Source organism: Salmo salar, chromosome 17 (assembly GCF_965601325.2).
Source record: "Salmo salar chromosome 17, fSalSal1, whole genome shotgun sequence".
NCBI classification, from domain to species: Eukaryota; Metazoa; Chordata; class Actinopteri; order Salmoniformes; family Salmonidae; genus Salmo; species Salmo salar.
This window is the reverse complement of record NC_138307.1, coordinates 24307148-24330597: the sequence shown is the minus strand read 5'-3', so window position 1 is coordinate 24330597 and position 23450 is coordinate 24307148. Positions and strand designations below refer to the sequence as shown.

Here is a 23450-nt window from a genome sequence, read left to right as displayed (position 1 = left end):
AGGTAATGTATGGAACAGGATTGGAGGGGAATGGGGATGGAGGAAGTGGTACTGAAGGTAAGGTATGGAACAGGATTGGAGGGGAATGGGATGGAGGAAGTGGTACTGAAGGTAAGGTATGGAACAGGATTGGAGGGGAATGGGGATGGAGGAAGTGGTACTGAAGGTAAGGTATGGAACAGGATTGGAGGGGAATGGGGATGGAGGAAGTGGTACTGAAGGTAAGGTATGGAACAGGATTGGAGGGGAATGGGGATGGAGGAAGTGGTACTGAAGGTAAGGTATGGAACATGATTGGAGGGGAATGGGAATGGAGGAAGTGGTACTGAAGGTAAGGTATGGAACAGGATTGGAGGGGAATGGGAATGGAGGAAGTGGTACTGAAGGTAAGGTATGGAACAGGATTGGAGGGGAATGGGAATGGAGGAAGTGGTACTGAAGGTAAGGTATGGAACAGGATTGGAGGGGAATGGGAATGGAGGAAGTGGAACTGAAGGTAAGGTATGGAACAGGATTGGAGGGGAATGGGATGGAGGAAGTGGTACTGAAGGTAAGGTATGGAACAGGATTGGAGGGGAATGGGATGGAGGAAGTGGTACTGAAGGTAAGGTATGGAACAGGATTGGAGGGGAATGGGGATGGAGGAAGTGGAACTGAAGGTAAGGTATGGAACAGGATTGGAGGGGAATGGGGATGGAGGAAGTGGTCTGTCCTTTTGTCTACACAAATACTGTGTATGTGTGTGTGTGTGTGTGTGTGTGTGTGTGTGTGTGTGTGTGTGTGTGTGTGTGTGTGTGTGAAAGAGAGAGATAGCGAGGGAGAGAGAGAGAGAAAGAGCTGCATCTTACACAATAAGTTCCATGGGAAGGGAGTGCAAGGACCTTTTCAGAGAGTCCTGGACCGTGCAATAACAAGTTATAGGTAAAATGTCAACCAGAAGGTTGCTGTTTTCTGAGGTACCGTCTCCTGCCGCTGTGCTCTGGAGCTTTCTGAGGTACCGTCTCCTGCCCTGGAGCTTTCTGAGGTACTGTCTCCTGCCCTGGAGCTTTCTGAGGTACCGTCTCCTGCCCTGGAGCTTTCTGAGGTACCGTCTCCTGCCGCTGTGCCCTGGAGCTTTCTGAGGTACCGTCTCCTGCCCTGGAGCTTTCTGAGGTACCACCTCCTGCCGCTGTGCCCTGGAGCTTTCTGAGGTACCGTCTTTTGCCGCTGTGGTCTGGAGCTTTCTGAGGTACCGCCTCCTGCCGCTGTGCCCTGGAGCTTTCTGAGGTACCGTCTCCTGCCCTGGAGCTTTCTGAGGTACCACCTCCTGCCGCTGTGCCCTGGAGCTTTCTGAGGTACCGTCTTTTGCCGCTGTGCCCTGGAGCTTTCTGAGGTACCGTCTCCTGCCCTGGAGCTTTCTGAGGTACCGTCTCCTGCCGCTGTGGTCTGGAGCTTTCTGAGGTACCGCCTCCTGCCGCTGTGCCCTGGAGCTTTCTGAGGTACCGCCTCCTGCCGCTGTGCCCTGGAGCTTTCTGAGGTACCGTCTCCTGCCCTGGAGCTTTCTGAGGTACCATCTCCTGCCGCTGTGGTCTGGAGCTTTCTGAGGTACCATCTCCTGCCGCTGTGCCCTGGAGCTTTCTGAGGTACCGTCTCCTGCCGCTGTGGTCTGGAGCTTTCTGAGGTACCGCCTCCTGCCCTGGAGCTTTCTGAGGTACCATCTCCTGCCGCTGTGGTCTGGAGCTTTCTGAGGTACCATCTCCTGCCACTGTGCCCTGGAGCTTTCTGAGGTACCGTCTCCTGCCCTGGAGCTTTCTGAGGTACCATCTCCTGCCGCTGTGGTCTGGAGCTTTCTGAGGTACCGCCTCCTGCCGCTGTGCCCTGGAGCTTTCTGAGGTACCGTCTCCTGCCCTGGAGCTTTCTGAGGTACCATCTCCTGCCGCTGTGGTCTGGAGCTTTCTGAGGTACCGTCTTTTGACGCTGTGCCCTGGAGCTTTCTGAGGTACCGTCTCCTGCCGCTGTGGTCTGGAGCTTTCTGAGGTACCGCCTCCTGCCGCTGTGCCCTGGAGCTTTCTGAGGTACCGTCTCCTGCCCTGGAGCTTTCTGAGGTACCATCTCCTGCCGCTGTGCCCTGGAGCTTTCTGAGGTACAGTCTCCTGCCGCTGTGCACTGGAGCTTTCTGAGGTACCATCTCCTGCCCTGGAGCTTTCTGAGGTACCGCCTCCTGCCGCTGTGCCCTGGAGCTTTCTGAGGTACCGCCTCCTGCCGCTGTGCTCTGGAGCTTTCTGAGGTACCGTCTCCTGCCGCTGTGCCCTGGAGCTTTCTGAGGTACCGCCTCCTGCCGCTGTGCCCTGGAGCTTTCTGAGGTTCCGTCTCCTGCCACTGTGCCCTGGAGCTTTCTGAGGTACCGTCTCCTGCCCTGGAGCTTTCTGAGGTACAATCTCCTGCCGCTGTGGTCTGGAGCTTTCTGAGGTACCGTCTCCTGCCGCTGTGGTCTGGAGCTTTCTGAGGTACCGCCTCCTGCCGCTGTGCTCTGGAGCTTTCTGAGGTACCGCCTCCTGCCGCTGTGCCCTGGAGCTTTCTGAGGTACCGCCTCCTGCCGCTGTGCCCTGGAGCTTTCTGAGGTACCGTCTCCTGCCCTGGAGCTTTCTGAGGTACCATCTCCTGCCACTGTGGTCTGGAGCTTTCTGAGGTACCATCTCCTGCCGCTGTGCTCTGGAGCTTTCTGAGGTACCGTCTCCTGCCCTGGAGCTTTCTGAGGTACCGTCTCCTGCCGCTGTGGTCTGGAGCTTTCTGAGGTACCGCCTCCCTGGAGCTTTCTGAGGTACCGTCTCCTGCCCTGGAGCTTTCTGAGGTACCGCCTCTTGCCGCTGTGCCCTGGAGCTTTCTGAGGTACCGCCTCCTGCCGCTGTGCTCTGGAGCTTTCTGAGGTACCGTCTCCTGCCGCTGTGCCCTGGAGCTTTCTGAGGTACCGCGTCCTGCCGTAGTGCCCTGGAGCTTTCTGAGGTACCGCCTCCTGCCGCTGTGCCCTGGAGCTTTCTGAGGTACCGTCTCCTGCCCTGGAGCTTTCTGAGGTACCATCTCCTGCCGCTGTGCCCTGGAGCTTTCTGAGGTACCGTCTCCTGCCGCTGTGGTCTGGAGTATTCTGAGGTACCGCTTCCTGCCCTGGAGCTTTCTGAGGTACCATCTCCTGCCGCTGTGGTCTGGAGCTTTCTGAGGTACCATCTCCTGCCACTGTGCCCTGGAGCTTTCTGAGGTACCGTCTCCTGCCCTGGAGTTTTCTGAGGTACCATCTCCTGCCACTGTGGTCTGGAGCTTTCTGAGGAACCATCTCCTGCCGCTGTGCTCTGGAGCTTTCTGAGGTACCGTCTCCTGCCCTGTAGCTTTCTGAGGTACCGTCTCCTGCCGCTGTGGTCTGGAGCTTTCTGAGGTACCGCCTCCTGCCGCTGTGCTCTGGAGCTTTCTGAGGTACCGCCTCCTGCCGCTGTGCCCTGGAGCTTTCTGAGGTACCGTCTCCTGCCGCTGTGCCCTGGAGCTTTCTGAGGTACCGTCTCCTGCCGCTGTGCCCTGGAGCTTTCTGAGGTTCCGTCTCCTGCCGCTGTGCCCTGGAGCTTTCTGAGGTACCGTCTCCTGCCGCTGTGCCCTGGAGCTTTCTGAGGTACCGTCTCCTGCCGCTGTGCCCTGGAGCTTTCTGAGGTACCGTCTCCTGCCCTGGAGCTTTCTGAGGTACCGTCTCCTGTCGCTGTGCCCGCTCAGCTTTCTGAGGTACCGTCTCCTGCCGCTGTGTCCTGGTGCTTTCTGAGGTACCGTCTCCTGCCCTGGAGCTTTGTGAGGTACCCTCTCCTGCCGCTGTGCCCTGGAGCTTTCTGAGGTACCCTCTCCTGCCGCTGTGCCCTGGGGCTTTCTGAGGTACCGTCTCCTGCCGCTGTGCCCTGGAGCTTTCTGAGGTACCGTCTCCTGCCCTGGAGCTTTCTGAGGTACCGCCTCCTGCCGCTGTACCCTGGAGCTTTCTGAGGTACCGCCTCCTGCCGCTGTGCTCTGGAGCTTTCTGAGGAACCGTCTCCTGCCGCTGTGCCCTGGAGCTTTCTGAGGTACCGCCTCCTGCCGCTGTGCCCTGGAGCTTTCTGAGGTACCGCCTCCTGCCGCTGTGCCCTGGAGCTTTCTGAGGTACCGTCTCCTGCCCTGGAGCTTTCTGAGGTACCATCTCCTGCCGCTGTGGTCTGGAGCTTTCTGAGGTACCATCTCCTGCCGCTGTGCCCTGGAGCTTTCTGAGGTACCGTCTCCTGCCGCTGTGGTCTGGAGCTTTCTGAGGTACCGCCTCCTGCCGCTGTGCCCTGGAGCTTTCTGAGGTACCGCCTCCTGCCGCTGTGCCCTGGAGCTTTCTGAGGTACCGTCTCCTGCCCTGGAGCTTTCTGAGGTACCATCTCCTGCCGCTGTGGTCTGGAGCTTTCTGAGGTACCATCTCCTGCCGCTGTGCCCTGGAGCTTTCTGAGGTACCGTCTCCTGCCGCTGTGCCCCGGAGCTTTCTGAGGTACCGTCTCCTGCCGCTGTGCCCTGGAGCTTTCTGAGGTACCGTCTCCTGCCGCTGTGCCCTGGAGCTTTCTGAGGTACCGTCTCCTGCCCTGGAGCTTTCTGAGGTACTGTCTCCTGTCGCTGTGCCCGCTCAGCTTTCTGAGGTTCCGTCTCCTGCCGCTGTGCCCTGGAGCTTTCTTAGGTACCGTCTCCTGCCGCTGTGGTCTGGAGCTTTCTGAGGTACCGTCTTTTGCCGCTGTGCCCTGGAGCTTTCTGAGGTACCGTCTCCTGCCCTGGAGCTTTCTGAGGTACCGTCTCCTGCCGCTGTGCCCTGGAGCTTTCTGAGGTACCGTCTCCTGCCCTGGAGCTTTCTGAGGTACCGGCTCCTGCCCTGGAGCTTTCTGAGGTACCGTCTCCTGCCGCTGTCTCCTGGAGCTTTCTGAGGTACCGTCTCCTGCCGCTGTGGTCTGGAGCTTTCTTAGGTACCGTCTTTTGCCGCTGTGCCCTGGAGCTTTCTGAGGTACCGTCTCCTGCCGCTGTGGTCTGGAGCTTTCTGAGGTTCCGCCTCCTGCCGCTGTGCTCTGGAGCTTTCTGAGGTACCGCCTCCTGCCGCTGTGCCCTGGAGCTTTCTGAGGTACCGCCTCCTGCCGCTGTGCCCTGGAGCTTGCTGAGGTACCGTCTCCTGCCCTGGAGCTTTCTGAGGTACCATCTCCTGCCACTGTGGTCTGGAGCTTTCTGAGGTACCATCTCCTGCCGCTGTGCTCTGGAGCTTTCTGAGGTACCGTCTCCTGCCCTGGAGCTTTCTGAGGTACCGTCTCCTGCCGCTGTGGTCTGGAGCTTTTTGAGGTACCGCCTCCTGCCCTGGAGCTTTCTGAGGTACCATCTCCTGCCGCTGTGGTCTGGAGCTTTCTGAGGTACCATCTCCTGCCACTGTGCCCTGGAGCTTTCTGAGGTACCGTCTCCTGCCCTGGAGCTTTCTGAGGTACCATCTCCTGCCACTGTGGTCTGGAGCTTTCTGAGGTACCATCTCCTGCCGCTGTGCTCTAGAGCTTTCTGAGGTACCGTCTCCTGCCCTGGAGCTTTCTGAGGTACCGTCTCCTGCAGCTGTGGTCTGGAGCTTTCTGAGGTACCGCCTCCTGCCCATGTGCCCTGGAGCTTTCTGAGGTACCGTCTCCTGCCCTGGAGCTTTCTGAGGTACCATCTCCTGCCACTGTGGTCTGGAGCTTTCTGAGGTACCATCTCCTGCCGCTGTGCTCTGGAGCTTTCTGAGGTACCGTCTCCTGCCCTGGAGCTTTCTGAGGTACCGTCTCCTGCCGCTGTGGTCTGGAGCTTTCTGAGGTACCGCCTCCCTGGAGCTTTCTGAGGTACCGTCTCCTGCCGCTGTGCCCTGGGGCTTTCTGAGGTACCGTCTCCTGCCCTGGGGCTTTCTGAGGTACCGTCTCCTGCCCTGGAGCTTTCTGAGGTACCGCCTCCCTGGAGCTTTCTGAGGTACCGTCTCCTGTCGCTGTGCCCTGGAGCTTTCTGAGGTACCGTCTCCTGCCGCTGTGCCCTGGAGCTTTCTGAGGTACCGTCTCCTGCCTCTGTGGTCTGGAGACAAGAAGTAGAAGACTAATAAAGTCCTATTCTATTCTATTCTATCAGCTGATGTCCAGGATGTGGATTTGTTGAATGAGTAATAGCATACAGTACTTGCGTCAGACACACCCTAGAGACATAAATAAATAGTCCACTAATCACACCAACGCTGGCATTGGCTGCAGAGTAGACTTGTCTGCATCCCAAATAGCACCCTACTCCCTACACAGTGAACTACTTTTGACCAGAGCCCTATGGGCCCTGGTCAAAACTAGTGCACTATATAGGGAATCATTTGGGTTGCCACCATGGGCTATACACTGTACAGTACCCATAAATCAGTCAGAATGGCATGAAGGCATTGTTGCTCGCTTGTTAGACCTCAAGTTCCACCTTTGAACCTCTTTGCTAAATGATATCACCATGTTCCAAGCAGACTTGAACACAATGGATGGCTGTGTGTGAATGTTTTAACTGAATCCATACTCATGTTTACTGTAGTTCTGTTCCATGTGAACACTGAGACTGTCCCTCAATCACCTACAGCTGTCACGTCATGATGTCAGACAGCTACCACACTTTGATCATACAGGTCTACCTTACTGCAGGTTGAGATAAATACTGGTTTTACCTATGCTCACAGCACTCCAGTCTTCACTGTCGCCTGTTGTGGGATTTCACCTCACTGAACAGTACATAGATTTTTCAACAATGAAAATGTGTGTGTGAGTGTGTGTATGTGTGTGTGTGTGTGTGTGGGTGTGTGTGTGTGTGTGTGTATGTGTGTGTGTGTGTGTGTGTGTGTGTGTGTGCATACTGTCCTGTATGATATGTGTGTGTGTGTGTGTGTGTGTGTGTGTGTGTGTGTGTGTGTGTGTGTGTGTGTGTGTGTGTGTGTGGCGTGTGTGTGTGTGTGTGTGTGTGTGTGTGTGTGTGTGTGTGTGTGTGTGTGTGTGTGTGTGTGTGTGTGTGTGTGTGTGTGTGTGTGTGCATACTGTCCTGTATAATATGGGTGTGCTCTGAGTTTCCCCTCAGTGAACAGTACATTGATTTGACCTATTTCCGTTTTCCACAATGCCTCTGTGTGTGTGTTTTGCGTGTGTGTGTGTGTGTGTGTGTGTGTGTGTGTGTGTGTGTGTGTGTGTGTGTGTGTGTGTGTGTGTGTGTGTGTGTGTGTGTGTGTGTGTGTGTGTGTGTGTGTGTGTGTGCGTGTGTGTGTATGCGTGTGTATGCGTGTGTGCATGTGTGTGTTTTGAATGTGTGTGTGTGTTTTGAATGTGTGTGTGTGTGTTTTGCCTCTGAGTGTGTGTGTGTGTGTGTGTATATGTGTGTGTGCATGTGTGTGTTTTGAATGTGTGTGTGTGTTTTGCCTGTGTGTGTGTTTTGCCTCTGTGTGTGTGTGTGTGTGTGTGTGTGTGTGTGTGTGTGTGTGTGTGTGTGTGTGTGTGTGTGTGTGTGTGTGTGTGTGTGTGTGTGTGTGTGTGTGTGTGTGTGTGTGTGTGTGTGTGTGTGTGTGTGTGTCTGTGTTTTGCCTGTGTGTGTGTTTTGCCTGTGTGTGTGTGTGTGTATTGAATGTGTGTGTGTTTTGTGTCTTCTTGTGTGTATACTGTGCTGCATGTACTGAACTGTCTGACTCAGCCCATTTTCCCTCCTTCCTCTGCTGAGAAAACAGACCTTGTATTCCAACATGCTTAATTGTCAATGCCAATTAGTCCAGGGGCCGTGTCCACAATGGCTCAACTGTTGCGAGCTGCAAAGCCCTCTTTGTGATTGTCCAGTGGCCCGCAGAGCAATCAGGCGCTCATCTAGTCTCCTAATGACAAGAGGCCTGAGAGATGCCATCAGAAACAGAAAACAAAAGAGCCTTGGACAATGAGGGCAGCAGGGGACACAGAGAGACAGCGACGAACCAGCGCAGCCCATAGGGTCGTCCTTTCACAGATAGACACACATACGTGTACACCAGAGGAGGCTGGTGGGAGGAGCTATAGGAGGACGGGCTGGATTGGAATTGATGGAACGGAGTCAAACAGGTGGTTTCCAGGTGTTTCATATGTTTAACTCGGTTCCATTCACTCCATTCCAGCCATTGCAATGAGCCTGTCCTCCTTTACTTCCTCCCACCCGCCTCCTCTGGTGCATACGAACGCATGTACAAGCAAGCATGTACACACACCTACATTCACATGCACGTAACAGAGTAGATTCTATCCATCCCTCACTGGGCTCCAGACAGCAGTCTTCTGCTCCCAACAATAACTCTTAACTCAACACAGTGTAACTCAACCTGAGATAGGACATGTAACCAACAGTTTTTCATTTCTTATTGATTTGTCATTTTATTTGTACAGGACTTTATCTTCAGTTCTGATCAGAAGAACCTCAGAACACCAGTATATTTAGTTTGGAAATCTAGGTAACTAGGCAATGAGGCCAAATCTATGAAAGGAAGAATCATGCCAGGACAGGTCCAAGCACCTATAGTGGCACCAACCATTCCTCCCACAAACACACAGGTTAATTATAGGAGTATAGCCCACACAGGACAAACACACAGGTTAATTATAGGAGTATAACCCACACAGGACAAACACACAGGTTAATTATAGGAGTATATCACACACAGGACAAACACACAGGTTAATTATAGGAGTATATCACACACAGGACAAACACACAGGTTAATTATAGGAGTATATCCCACACAGGACAAACACACAGGTTAATTATAGGAGTATATCACACACAGGACAAACACACAGGTTAATTATAGGAGTATATCCCACACAGGACAAACACACAGGTTAATTATAGGAGTATATCACACACAGGACAAACACACAGGTTAATTATAGGAGTATATCACACACAGGACAAACACACAGGTTAATTATAGGAGTATATCCCACACAGGACAAACACACAGGTTAATTATAGGAGTATATCACACACAGGACAAACACACAGGTTAATTATAGGAGTATATCACACACAGGACAAACACACAGGTTAATTATAGGAGTATAGCCCACACAGGACAAACACACAGGTTAATTATAGGAGTATATCACACACAGGACAAACACACAGATTAATTATAGGAGTATATCCCACACAGGACAAACACACAGGTTAATTATAGGAGTATATCACACACAGGACAAACACACAGGTTAATTATAGGAGTATAGCCCACACAGGACAAACACACAGATTAATTATAGGAGTATATCACACACAGGACAAACACACAGGTTAATTATAGGAGTATATCACACACAGGACAAACACACAGGTTAATTATAGGAGTATATCACACACAGGACATACACACAGGTTAATTATAGGAGTATATCCCACACAGGACAAACACACAGGTTAATTATAGGAGTATATCACACACAGGACAAACACACAGATTAATTATAGGAGTATATCACACACAGGACAAACACACAGATTAATTATAGGAGTATATCACACACAGGACAAACACACAGGTTAATTATAGGAGTATATCCCACACAGGACAAACACACAGGTTAATTATAGGAGTATAACCCACACAGGACAAACACACAGGTTAATTATAGGAGTATATCACACACAGGACAAACACACAGATTAATTATAGGAGTATATCACACACAGGACAAACACACAGATTAATTATAGGAGTATATCACACACAGGACAAACACACAGGTTAATTATAGGAGTATATCCCACACAGGACAAACACACAGGTTAATTATAGGAGTATAACCCACACAGGACAAACACACAGATTAATTATAGGAGTATATCACACACAGGACAAACACACAGGTTAATTATAGGAGTATATCACACACAGGACAAACACACAGGTTAATTATAGGAGTATATCACACACAGGACAAACACACTGGTTAATTATAGGAGTATATCCCACACAGGACAAACACACAGGTTAATTATAGGAGTATATCACACACAGGACAAACACACAGGTTAATTATAGGAGTATAGCCCACACAGGACAAACACACAGGTTAATTATAGGAGTATATCACACACAGGCACCCGGAGGCCCACACAGGCACACACGGAGGGTATAGCCCACACAGGACAAACACACAGGTTAATTATAGGAGTATATCACACACAGGACAAACACACAGGTTAATTATAGGAGTATATCACACACAGGACAAACACACAGGTTAATTATAGGAGTATATCCCACACAGGACAAACACACAGGTTAATTATAGGAGTATATCCCACACAGGACAAGTGTTCAAGTAGACCTACCTGTTTGATATTCTGTCTGTAGTTTAGGACAAAGATATATGTCTGATTAGGTGCAGAGTTGAACTGGCACAGTGCAGTCCACATACACCGAGTATACAAAACATTTAAGTGCCTTTGAACAGGGTATGGTAGTAGGTGCCAGGCTTGTGTCAAGAACTGCAATGGTGCTGGATTTTTCACGCTCAACAATTTCCTGTGTGCCAAAGGACTTCCAGTCAACTGTGAGAAGCATTGGAGTCAACATGGCATCCATGTGGAACTCTTTCGACACCTTGTAGAGTCCATTCCCTGAATAATTGAGGCTGTTCTGAGGGCAAAAGCGGGTGGGTGTTTCAACTCAATACTAGGAAGGTGTTTATCTAAATTGAAATTCACATTAACTAGTAATCAAACACTATTTTTGATAAAACGTAGGTGTGAGGTCATATGGAATGAATAAAAAAACAGGTTAGGAATTCATGGATTGAGTTGGTCACAACACTATTTTAAACATTGTCTAACTTTACTGGTGATGTTACATAGATTGTAGGCCCATAAAAATAAGGAATGAAATTACTTTATGTGATAAGTAGGTTATGGGTAAGGAATGTAGTGATTGAGTCGTTCAGGGTGTAAGCAGATTCCTATTGGAGAGGACGCAGCCCTGTGGGCGTGGCTGTCCAGAGTAAGCGGTCAAGGTGTAGTTAGTCAGTATGGTTAGGAGCCGGAACGAGAAGACGCACAAGGGAAGACAGTCGTGGTGTGTATATTTTTTTCAGAAAATAGGAGGCTGTTTCACTAAATATTGTTGAAAGAAAAAGTGTGGCGCAAGGATTACGCGTTGCTGCCTGAAAATTCCGTCTGTATTATCGAGTCGAAATGGACTTTATTTGATTGCTCCGGAGGCGCGTTTCCTAAAGGTACACTGGGAGTGAATTTCAGTGGTGGCAAGATTATCAGATGGCGCTTCTATCATTGATTGGCATTGGATATTGATGAGGTAGCTAACATTTCCCGTGTGATCTACTTGGTGAGTTATCAATTTTATCAACTTGTTTCATCACTGTATTTCTTAGCCTTTACGTGTGAGTGACTAAGCGCATACCCAATGTGCATTGGATGTATTATTGATAGAACATAGAAACAGTAATACAATGTTTCAAACGTTCAGAGCGCAGTTCCTATCCAATAACCTCCATTTTCTTTGTGTGGAAATCCACAGCGTTGGAGGAGCTTCCATGGCGACCATGACGCACAACTGCCCTCTTTACATCAGCGTTCTGTGCCTGCTCCTCTTGATGCGCGCACAACCGGTGCGCGCTGCCTCCAAGGCCATCGTGTGTGAACCCATCACGGTCCCCATGTGCAAGGGCATCGGCTACAACCTCACCTACACTCCCAACCAGTTTAACCACGACACTCAGGACGAGGTGGGGCTGGAGGTGCACCAGTTCTGGCCACTGGTGCGCATCCACTGTTCCCCTGACCTGCTCTTCTTCCTCTGCAGCATGTACACCCCTATCTGCATCCCGGACTATCGCAAGCCTCTGCCCCCGTGCCGCTCCGTGTGCGACCGGGCCAAGCGCGGCTGCTCCCCCCTGATGAGCCAGTATGGTTTTGAATGGCCCGAGAGGATGAGCTGCGAGGGGCTGCCAGAGCTGGGTGATGCTGACCGCCTCTGTATGGATCGGAACAGCAGTGACGCCACAACTCTGTCCCCAGGCCCGGCCTTCCCCCCAAAGCCTACCTCCAAGGCCCCCCACCGCAACCCAGCCCGCCGCAGGCCGCCTCTCCCGCCCAAACCCTACCACAGTCACCACCACCAGGACTGTGAACAACGCGGCTGCCGCTGTCGTCACCCCCTGGTGTCCGTCAAGACTGAAGCCCGGTCACCGTACGGCCGCGGCATCCACACAGGCCCCGTGGAGAACTGCGCCCAGCCCTGCCGTCAGCCCTTCTTCACCCCGGACGAACACGCCTTCACCTCCCTCTGGATCGGCCTGTGGTCGGTCCTCTGCTTCGTCTCGACCTTAACTACGGTGGTCACGTTCCTGATTGACCGCGACCGCTTCTCCTACCCCGAGATGCCTATCGTCTACCTGGCTGCCTGCTACCTCTTCATCTCCCTGGGATACATGGTGCGGCTGGCGGCGGGCCATGAGCGTGTGGCGTGCTCCGAGGACGGCGGGCACGTGCTGTACGACGCTTCGGGCCCTGCCGGCCTGTGCACCTTGGTGTTCCTGCTGGTCTACTTCTTTGGCATGGCCGGCGCAATCTGGTGGGTGGTGCTCTCGCTCACCTGGTTCCTGGCAGCGGGCATGAAGTGGGGCAATGAGGCCATCGCCGGGTACTCGCAGTACTTCCACCTGGCCGCCTGGCTGGTGCCCAGCATCAAGACCATCGCTGTGCTGGCCCTGAGCGCTGCAGACGGAGACCCTGTGGCAGGGATATGCTACGTGGGCAACCAGAGTGTGGAGAGCCTGCGGGGCTTTGTGCTTGCGCCCCTGGTGGTCTACCTCTTCACAGGCTCCCTCTTCCTCCTAGCGGGGTTTGTATCGTTGTTCCGCATCCGCAGCGTCATCAAGCAGGGGGGGACCAAGACGGACAAGCTGGAGAAGCTGATGTTAAGGCTGGGCCTCTTTACTGTCCTCTACACGGTCCCTGCCGCGGTGGTGGTGGCCTGTCTGGTGTACGAGCAGCACCTCAGGCCCCAGTGGGACAGGGGCCTTTCCTGCTCCTGCCAGGCTGAGAGAGAGAGGCTAGGCCTAGGGCCAGACCACGCCATCTTCATGCTGAAGTACTTTATGAGCCTGGTGGTGGGGATCACCTCAGGGATGTGGGTGTGGTCTGGGAAGACTCTGGAGTCGTGGAGGAGGTTCCTGGGGAGGTGCTGTTGTTCATGTCCCTGCTGGGGCCACAAACCGTCCAGCGCGTCAGTGTACAGCGAGGCCAGCACATCCCTTACGACACGCACCGGGCTGCTCCCCTCGCAGTCTGAGCACAAGTCCCTGTCGCACCCATCTGTGTGACCAGACTGGCTGGACTCTTGTCAGACTCATGGTGCTCCACATAGTGGCTGTCAGAAGAAACTAAATGGATGCTAATTTAACTTATTGAACGGATTGTAAATTATGTAAACTATTGTCTTCACATAAGGACATGTTTAAACAAATTGTGGAAGTATAGAAAAAAGTATTTTGTATTATATTTCCTAGTTCTCATTCTAGACTCATTGCAGGGGATTTTCCCTGAAGTTTTTAATTATCTGGAGGGGGAAAAAAGTACACTTCAATGTCTCTAGGATTTTTAAATGACATGTTTTGCTAGTATGTCCTTAACCAGAAACGAAATGGTCAGGAATCCAATCAACAGTTATGTCATTAACCTGGAGATAACTGAGTGGCATGGTATTCTTCTATACGTAATAAAGATGGAGAATTACTATTTGTCATTTTATTTAAAGTAGCCATCCTAAAAGGACATTTCACTCCGGAAATGTTTATGGACACAGTAATGCCTTGTTAGGATGAAGAAATTTCACTACCCGTTTATGCGTATGTGCAGAATTTAACATGAAGTCTGTTTAAAAAAAACAACAGATTGTCTTAATCTGTATCGGATGAATTGAGAGAAATGTCACCACTTAATGTCTTTGTTTCACTCTTCCTGTTAAATTGATATCCCAAGCATACACAAGGGGTGAAAATGAGGAAAATAGTGTTTTAACTTTAAGGCATTCAAGGAGTTGGTCTGATTGGAATCCATAATGTCATCGTTCTCCCCCTTGCTTGAGGAGCAATACAGATCCCCCACACTTGTGCCATGTCATTACTTACCTGGACCACCTATTGAGACATGCCTTTAAATCAGGTGAAAGGAGACTGGAGTTCCTCTAAAAGGTGCAACTTCCCACTTTTGAGACCAGTTGTAGCCTCTTCTGCCTCCATGTGGTGGGTTCTAGTAATTACAGCAGCACAATCTTGTTTCTCTCTGCAAATGTGTTAACCATAATCTACCTCTTCGTAAAACTACACTGGGATTTCATTTTCTCCACTACTTCAACGGTTGTATTATCGTCCCATTTATCAAGTGGCCTTTAAAGTCTTATACCTAATGGATCAGTCTACATGCGGTTCTCCTTCAAAAAAATGACCTTGTCTAATTCTGGCATGTTAAACTACGTAGCCTGTAACCCAGGTAGAGAATAAAAGCCTGTTGGAACATGTCGTGCCGTGGGTTGGTCTGATTCTAAAAACCATCAATGCTTATGGAGCGTACACTTCTCCAGCCTAGTCCTGTCAGATCTATGAAAAACCAATGGGAAAAGAAAACCAGCCCAATTTATTTGAAATAATTTCAAATACAGGGCTTGATTGAGCTTAACCTGGCACATGAAACCAATAGAATAGCTGCAAAACTGCCAACACCGCCCATCTGGCACTCCAGGCAGGCTAAAGTAAACCCAGGACTGACACCATGAATCTTATCTAGAAATGGGACACCATACACAGATTTGATAGTTTATTACGGTTTATTTGAAATAAACAGCAACTGAAAATATGTTCAATTAAAAACCGATACATTTCACAGCTAAAGGGCCTACACAGTAAGCAAAGAAAACCGTCCTTCTACGTCACTATCTGTCCGTCCGTGTGCCAAACTACACCACAGGGTAGTTAGGGGCTTCGTCACCATGGTCAGTGTGTGGTGTCAGTCACTCTAACCCTTTGATTTTTACAGATCTGGAGTGTATGAGTAGGTATCAGTGGTGCAGCTGCCACCATACAGATCTGGAGTGTATGAGTAGGTATCAGTGGTGGAGCTGCCACCATACAGATCTGGAGTGTATGAGTAGGTATCAGTGGTGCAGCTGCCACCATACAGATCTGGAGTGTATGAGTAGGTATCAGTGGTGGAGCTGCCACCATACAGATCTGGAGTGTATGAGTAGGTATCAGTGGTGCAGCTGCCACCATACAGATCTGGAGTGTATGAGTAGGTATCAGTGGTGGAGCTGCCACCATACAGATCTGGAGTGTATGAGTAGGTGTCAGTGGTGGAGCTGCCACCATACAGATCTGGAGTGTATGAGTAGGTATCAGTGGTGGAGCTGCCACCATACAGATCTGGAGTGTATGAGTAGGTATCAGTGGTGGAGCTGCCACCATACAGATCTGGGGTGTATGAGTAGGTATCAGTGGTGGAGCTGCCACCATACAGATCTGGGGTGTATGAGTAGGTATCAGTGGTGGAGCTGCCACCATACAGATCTGGAGTGTATGAGTAGGTATCAGTGGTGCAGCTGCCACCATACAGATCTGGAGTGTATGAGTAGGTATCAGTGGTGGAGCTGCCACCATACAGATCTGGAGTGTATGAGTAGGTGTCAGTTGTGGAGCTGCCACCATACAGATCTGGAGTGTATGAGTAGGTATCAGTGGTGGAGCTGCCACCATACAGATCTGGAGTGTATGAGTAGGTATCAGTGGTGGAGCTGCCACCATACAGATCTGGGGTGTATGAGTAGGTATCAGTGGTGGAGCTGCCACCATACAGATCTGGGGTGTATGAGTAGGTATCAGTGGTGGAGCTGCCACCATACAGATCTGGGGGTGGGGGTGATTTGGGACCCGCTGTGTGTCGATGGTGCCAGTGAGTCTAGTTTAGGAAGGCCTTCAGTGCATCCTCATCCTCCGCCTGTCCTGTGTGTGTAGCAGGTCCAGCTTTACGACAGCACAGCGTGGGTGGTTCGGACACCCACCAGATTGTCTGCGCTGAGGGACCTCCTTATGGTCACCTTGCCCAGATCCTTGTATCTGTCCTCACACAGTCTGGAGATAGCCTGGGAACGCCACAACACTTAATATAGCCTGGGAACAACACGTATGTAACCCCAAGGTCACTCAACAGTTAAATCATAACATAGACAAGACATTGGCCCCTCCCACCTAGGCACTTGTGCAGATAGGTGTACATTCCCCCTAGCCATTCAGAAGGCAGAGTGGATCTACTACCTAATTTCTAACACCTATGCAATTGTTTAGTATCTACATGATAGTAGGGGAGTAGGGGCTGGGGTTGTTTCTGAACAGGACTACCATTAAACTCTCCTCTTGCCAAGTAGCAGTGTTTTCATTCCTGCTGTACTAGAAGCTCTCACCTCCAGTTTAGTGGCTCGCTGGTTGTCAAGTGGCTCCAGGGGGAAGTTGAGGTTGTTGTCGTCGGCCAGGGAGCGCAGGTCAAAGTAGTACTTGGCGTAGACGCTGGCCGGCACGTTGATGTTGAACTGAAGCAGCTCCAGGAAGTGCCTCTCCATCTCGTTCCTGTGAGAGGTAGAGGTACAGGTAGAGAGAGGGGTAGAGCGTGAATCACAGCAGACTTACCCTCCATACTCTCCCAGCCTCCTTTTCAAAACAGAGGGAAGAGGCTAAATCTAACTTTATTGATTACATAAGACTGAGTTTTGACCCACATGGGAACGTTCCAATTTAACGATGCTCCTCATAATATTGATTTATATGAGGATGTTCACAGTTCAGTCTTGGGTGAGCCAAAACAAATTCCTGCACACTTCTATGGAGACCTTTGTCAGCGGCATCAATCTATTAAATTGTATTACCGTAATTTCCGGACTATAAGCCGCAATTTTTTCCCCACGCTTTGAACCTCGCGGCTTAAACAACGACGCGGCTAATATATGGATTTTTCCCGGTTTTCTCAAAAAAAAACATTCTGTGACGTGCTCAGTTTTTTGGCGGCATGAAGCTTTCATTAGACCAATGAAATTGCCGAACGGGTTAAGGTCAAACAACTTTTTTTATTTACTGTTTAGATTAAATCGAGCGCTCTCAAACTTCCCATCATTCTGATTACGGTAGTCATTTTGTCACCCTCATCATGGCAAAGACATGGAGAAATGCATATGATGCAGCTTTCAAGTTGAAGGCGATTGATCTGGCTGTTGGAAAAGGAAATAGAGCTGCTGCACGGGAGCTTGGTCTTAATGAGTCGATGATAAGACGTTGGAAACAGCAGTGTGAGGAATTGACTCAGTGCAAAAAGACAACTAAAGCTAACTGCTAATTTTTTATTACAAGCCGTGTTTCGTTAAAGCCTAGCAGACGCTCTTATCCAGAGCGACTTACAAATTGGTGCATTCACCTTATGATATCCAGTGGAACATTCACTTTACAATAGTACATCTATATAGACGTGCGGCTTATTTATGTTGAAAATAAATAAATAATTTTAAATTCAGTGGGTGCGGCTTATATTCAAGTGCGCTCAATAGTCCGGAAATTACGGTAATATAGTCCTATGAACAAGTATCTGCCACAAAGAGCCCTGTAGCTGACTTTGTACATTTGCCCACTGACAAAGAAATGATCAGTCTATAATTTTAATGGTAGGTTTATTTGAACAGTGAGAGACAGAATAACAACAAAACAATCCAGAAAAACGCATGTCAAAAATTTTATAAATTGATTTGCATTTTAATGAGGGAAATAAGTATTTGACCCCCTCTCAAAGATTTCTGGCTCCCAGGTGTCTTTTATACAGGTAACGAGCTGAAATTAGGAGCACACTCTTAAAGGGAGTGCTCCTAATCTCAGCTTGTTACCTGTATAAAAGATACCTGTCCCCAGAAGCAATCAATCAATCAGATTCCAAACTCTCCACCATGGCCAAGACCAAAGAGCTCTCCAAGGATGTCAGGGACAAGATTGTAGACCTACACAAGGCTGGATCATGAGAACGGTGAGGAATCAGCCCAGAACTACAAGGGAGGATCTTGTCAATGATCTCAAGGCAGCTGGGACCATAGTCACCAAGAAAACAACTGGTAACACACTACGCCGTGAAGGACTGAAATCCTGCAGCGCCCGCAATGTCCCCCTGCTCAAGAAAGCACATATACATGCCCGTCTGAAGTTTGCCAATGAACATCTGAATGTTTCAGAGGACAACTGGGTGAAAGTGTTGTGATCAGATGAGACCAAAATTGAGTTTTTTGGCATCAACTCAACTCGCTGTGTTTGGAGTAGGAGGAATGCTGCCTATGACCCCAAGAATACCATCCCCACCGTCAAACATGGAGGTGGAAACATTATGCTTTGGGGGTGTTTTTCTGCTAAGGGGACAGGACAACTTCACCGCATCAAAGGGACGATGGACGGGGCCATGTACCGTCAAATCTTGGGTGAGAACCTCCTTCCCTCAGCCAGGGCATTGAAAATGGGTCGTGAATGGGTATTCCAGCATGACAATGACCCAAAACACACGGCCAAGGCAACAAAGGAGTGGCTCAAGAAGAAGCACATTAAGGTCCTGGAGTGGCCTAGCCAGTCTCCAGACCTTAATCCCATAGAAAATCTGTGGAGGGAGCTGAAAGTTCGAGTTGCCAAACGTCAGCCTCGAAACCTTAATGACTTGGAGAAGATCTGCAAAGAGGAGTGGGACAAAATCCCTCCTGAAATGTGTGCAAACCTGGTGGCCAACTACAAGAAATGTCTGACCTCTATGATTGCCAACAAGGGTTTTGCCGCCAAGTACTAAGTCATGTTTTGCAGAGGGGTCAAATACTTATTTCCCTCATTAAAATGCAAATCAATTTATAACATTTTTGACATGTTTTTCTGGATTTTTTTGTTGTTATTCTGTCTCTCACTGTTCAAATAAACCTACCATTAAAATTATAGACTGATCATTTCTTTGTCAGTGGGCAAACGTACAAAATCAGCAGGGGATCAAATACTTTTTCCCCCTCACTGTATTCTTCTCTCCAAATCAGGGACTGATTAAGACCTGGGACACCAGATGGGTGCAATTAATGATCAGATAGAACAGAATATCAGCAGGCTCCGGGACCTCGTAGGGTCAGAGTTGAATACCCCTGCCCTAAGCACTTAGATATGAAAGGATTGGAGAGCTGTAAGGATGATGGTAGTTGTCCCTCTTGCTTACACCTATCCAACCCTCAGATCTAATGCCTAAAGGTTGGGGTGACTTGTAAAGGTGAGCAGTCATGGGGACAGGTGAGTGGACAGGACAGAGGCACACTGACATGTCCTCCACGGTGATGTCCTTGAGGATCTGGCAGTAGTCTACGTTCCACACGGCCTGGTCGTCCCACACCTTGGACGCCAGCAGGATGGCGCCCAGTACGATACGCTTCCAGTTGCACGGACAGATGTCCATCTCTGCATAGGTCAGCAGACGCTCCAGGTACACCTTGGGAAAGGATGGACACACAGTAAATGAGACTCATCTGACACTGCTGGACACACACAGGAACACCGTTACCAGGGCCAGGTGTTCAGCAGGAGACAATAGATTATGCAGAACAAGTATCTGACTGGTGGCATACATACCAGGGTGACGATGGCACACTCAGCAGTCAGCTGGGCCGAGCTGAAGAGCGTGCGGACGAAGCGGTAGATGAGCTTGTGTTCAGGGTCCACGCTGTAGTAGTCTTCTGGAACCTTCTCTCTCTGAGGAAGAGGAGGCCTGGCCAGTCAGTCTGACAGGAGGCTTGGTGTGCACACACACGGACATACAGTATCTACTTCCACCTACTCACCGTTAATGGGTGGATCTTCTCATCGAAAATGTCCAGAGAACGGTTTGAATCCCTGATGAAGGGGGGGAAAAAAAGACAGAAGACTACTGCTACAAGCCCACACACAGAGAAAGACCACACCTTCATTACCATGTTACTATGGTCACCACACCTTCATTACCATGTTACTATGTCATCAACACAAAACTCCTCCATTTACCTCACGTCTCTACATCATTTTTCTCATGAAATGAATGACAGATAGAACCTACCTGTTTTTTATATGATAGTATATAGCCAACGTGACACTGGAACAGAGAGAGACAAGACGGTGAGTTCTTACAATGACCGCCTCTTTTCTGCTCTGTCGTGTGTGTGTGTGTGTGTGTGTGTGTGTGTGTGTGTGTGTGTGTGTGTGTGTGTGTGTAGGTAAGGAGGACTCACCATTTGACCGTACTCTTCAGGTTGGGCAGGCTGACCGTGCTATCATCAAGGAATATTGTGGAGCAGGAGCTGTACTTTTTAGATAACCCAGGAGACGTCTAGGAAAAGGGAGTAGTTGTTAGTCAAAGGAACAGAGAAAAACATAGCATCACTTCCTGACATCTCTGCATTAGTATCAGTGGATGTCCATGGGTAGCCATAGTAACGCACGACTGGAAAGATGGATTTACTCACATGATGATTACTTAAGTAGTTACTTCTCCTTTTCTCCCGCACTGGAGGAAAAAAAGTCAGACAAATCTTAGGTCAGGTAGTTCCCTGAAAGTGTTTAATAACTATCTGACTGACCATTAGACAGACTCTCCTGTTGTCCATACCACACCTGGGACATGATCTGCATGGCACAACGTTGTGGGACGTTCAGATAAAGAAATATATTACGTAGAACAAGCGTGCCCCTCTGACATGTAGAATAAGAAAGCATGTCAACTCTATTCATGACATTTCTATCTGTGCCGTTCCATGATAAGCAGAGGATACAGCCATGAGAAGTAGAAGATCCCCATGCCACTTGTGGCGACATGCTGCACGGAGCCTTCACTGTGCACTGCCACTTTAAGAGCGCATCAGCAGTCAGGAAGGGGGAGATAAAGATAGCTCTTCCGGTGCTCTGTGGAGAGCTCTCGGTTGGCGCGGCAGTTTGACAGTGTGTGCAACTCTGCAGAAGTCTTGTTTATTTTCAGCATACTTAGTAAAGTGTTGAAGTGGAACTCCGGTGTTTGCTCTCTAGGTGGTGGGTGCATCTCTTGGGAGCGCTCCTGTCATTGATCACATGGAGTGGTAGCAACATTGTTGCGAAACTTTGACAAACAACTGCAAGCCTGAAGTCAACAGCTAAGACCCCTTTCTCTCTGTGCTTTACACTGCAGCACTCTTTCCCCTCCCTCCCCATACACTCCCTTTGATGTTCAGTGTCGCTAGACTACTATTGCCCTGCCAGACGTGTTTGGGTTGACATTTTAGTTAAAGGGAGGTTGCGTGAGAGTTTATTGTTGTTTGAACTGTATTGATTTGGTACTATTGACATTTGGCCGAGAAGAGTTGACATTTTAAGGCCTTTGTTTTGCCTATGAACACCCCCCCCCGGGAGGTAATACCGAATATTGCTAATTCTCTAAGTGTTATGAGTGGGTTCTTGTCAATTGTTTCTATGAACTTGCCTTTTAAATTGCTCTGCACATTATTATTGTAGGAGGTATTATTGGTTGGGTTACCCCTGTGCTGTGACGTGTTTTTTTATGGTGTGTCTTACCCTTTCCACTTGCTATCTGGCCAACAGTCTACACTCTAGACAGTCTCTCCTGCTGATGTGTGTTTCTGGTAGCAGAACTCCATCTATCCTACTCTTTACCTTTCAGCAGGGTTAATACCTGCCTGCCTGGCGCCAGAACAAAAAGTACTTTATTTACCCCTCTCTAACAATACCGCTACACACTTACCATCAGTCTGCGACTTGTTGAGGAAGATTGTGCTGGCTCTGGCATTATCGGATGGGTTGGACTCCTGTGCCAATTCTGAAAGAAACAAGAAATACACACTTAGCCTATTTTATCACGAACACCACAAGAAATGCACACCTATCCCAACTATATGCACCATTTATATCTTAAAACGGCAGAGTGAAATACTGTATAATACTGACTGATTACAGATCAGAACTTCCGGGGGTGCACCTTGTGACTTGACATTATGACACTCACTATACTCTGGGAAAGGGGGATACCTAGTCAGTTGTCCAACTGTATGTATTCAACTGAAATGGGTCTTCCGCATTTCACTCAACCCCTCTGAATCAGAGGTGCGGGGGGCTGCCATAATCGACATCCATGTCTTCGGCGCCCGGGGAACAGTTGGTTAACTGCCTTGCTCAGGGGCAGAACGACAGATTTTTACCTTGTCAGTTCAGTGATTCGATCCAACAACCTTTCGGTTACTGGCCCAATGCTCTAACCACTAAGCTACCTGGCTATAGCCGAAGCATATACAATGCTGGATACTCTGCAGGATATCTTGGAATAGCTGAACCAATATGACGACTGCACAATCAATAGTGCAACAGGTCATATGCTGATGTGTGATGTATGCATTGTGAGTTAACAGCAAGCAATATCTTCCTTTCCCCTTTCATGCATGTCTTAGCTGTTCAGAGAGGTGTGACCACTCCAGCTTATCCGAAAAGTACACCTACCATCCGGGACCTCTCTATCGCTGATGTGCTGCAGATAGGTGCCCGTGTCCTCGCTTACGTCGTCGCCAGTGGTGGTTATTGGGTAGTCGTCGAGCTCGACTGCTCTCCTCGCAAGCTTTGGACTCCCACCGGGGGACATGCAGCATGACACTGTAGCCCCCATGATTGAACAATTAGCTTAAGTCCTACCACTGACTACACCCCAGAAATCTGAAAGAACCGTCCACTCGTCTATAACATCAGACAGAACCTCTGTCAGTGATGTCTGGTCTCAAAATGACAAATTCAAATACATGAGTAGCAGCCACATATCCGGGTTCATATCTACAACACACAATTCAAACTGAACAGTTGAATCCCTATCATTTTCAGGGCGTGTGCGCAAAGGCATGGCGAGTAGCGCATTGATACGTCGGCCAGATACAGGCTTGACGACTAAACTAATCTAAAGGCTGGCAACGCTAGGACGCCGGTTTAACCGTTAATGGCAACGCGTTACTCGGTTTTAAAAAGCCTAGCTGAAGCTGCTAGACAGCTGATACAACGTTAAAAACATTAACCTGGTCTTCATAAACCAGACGTAGTTTGCTAGCAACTAGTTGGCAAGCTATTGCTAACTAGCCCTGTACCCGGCTAACGCTAATCCAGGCTTCAGCGAACTGGCTACTTATGCCGGTCCACTTGATTTAGCTATTCTTGCGATGCATTGCAGTCAGATAATATGCCGAATTCCTTCACATCAGCAAATGTTCCAGGTATGGTCGTTTACCGTACACAGAAATGTATAATGCTGAGATTTGAGACGACTAGCTAGCCTGATAACAGCTGATTCCCACTCCAGCCAAAGCCAACTAGGGAAGG

General features: G+C 49.4%; 2 protein-coding genes across 2 annotated transcripts; one reads left to right on the top strand and one right to left on the bottom strand.

Moving 5' to 3' along the window:
- Positions 1-11047: 11047 nt before the first annotated feature.
- Positions 11048-14563, top strand: LOC123728184 (frizzled-5). The gene is made up of 2 exons (XM_045699353.2): positions 11048-11368; positions 11561-14563. The coding sequence occupies exon 2, from the start codon at positions 11577-11579 to the stop codon at positions 13365-13367; it is 1791 nt and encodes a 596-aa protein (XP_045555309.1). The 5' UTR covers positions 11048-11368; positions 11561-11576; the 3' UTR covers positions 13368-14563.
- Positions 14564-14850: 287 nt separating this feature from the next.
- Positions 14851-23436, bottom strand: LOC106575834 (cyclin-Y-like protein 1). The gene is made up of 10 exons (XM_045699354.2): positions 22590-23436; positions 21841-21915; positions 20576-20616; positions 20342-20439; positions 20170-20205; positions 19919-19970; positions 19710-19829; positions 19403-19569; positions 16499-16661; positions 14851-16180 (listed from the first exon to the last, which is right to left on the bottom strand). The coding sequence occupies exons 1-10, from the start codon at positions 22750-22752 to the stop codon at positions 16064-16066; spliced, it is 1032 nt and encodes a 343-aa protein (XP_045555310.1). The 5' UTR covers positions 22753-23436; the 3' UTR covers positions 14851-16063.
- Between the last annotated feature and the right edge of the window lie 14 nt (positions 23437-23450).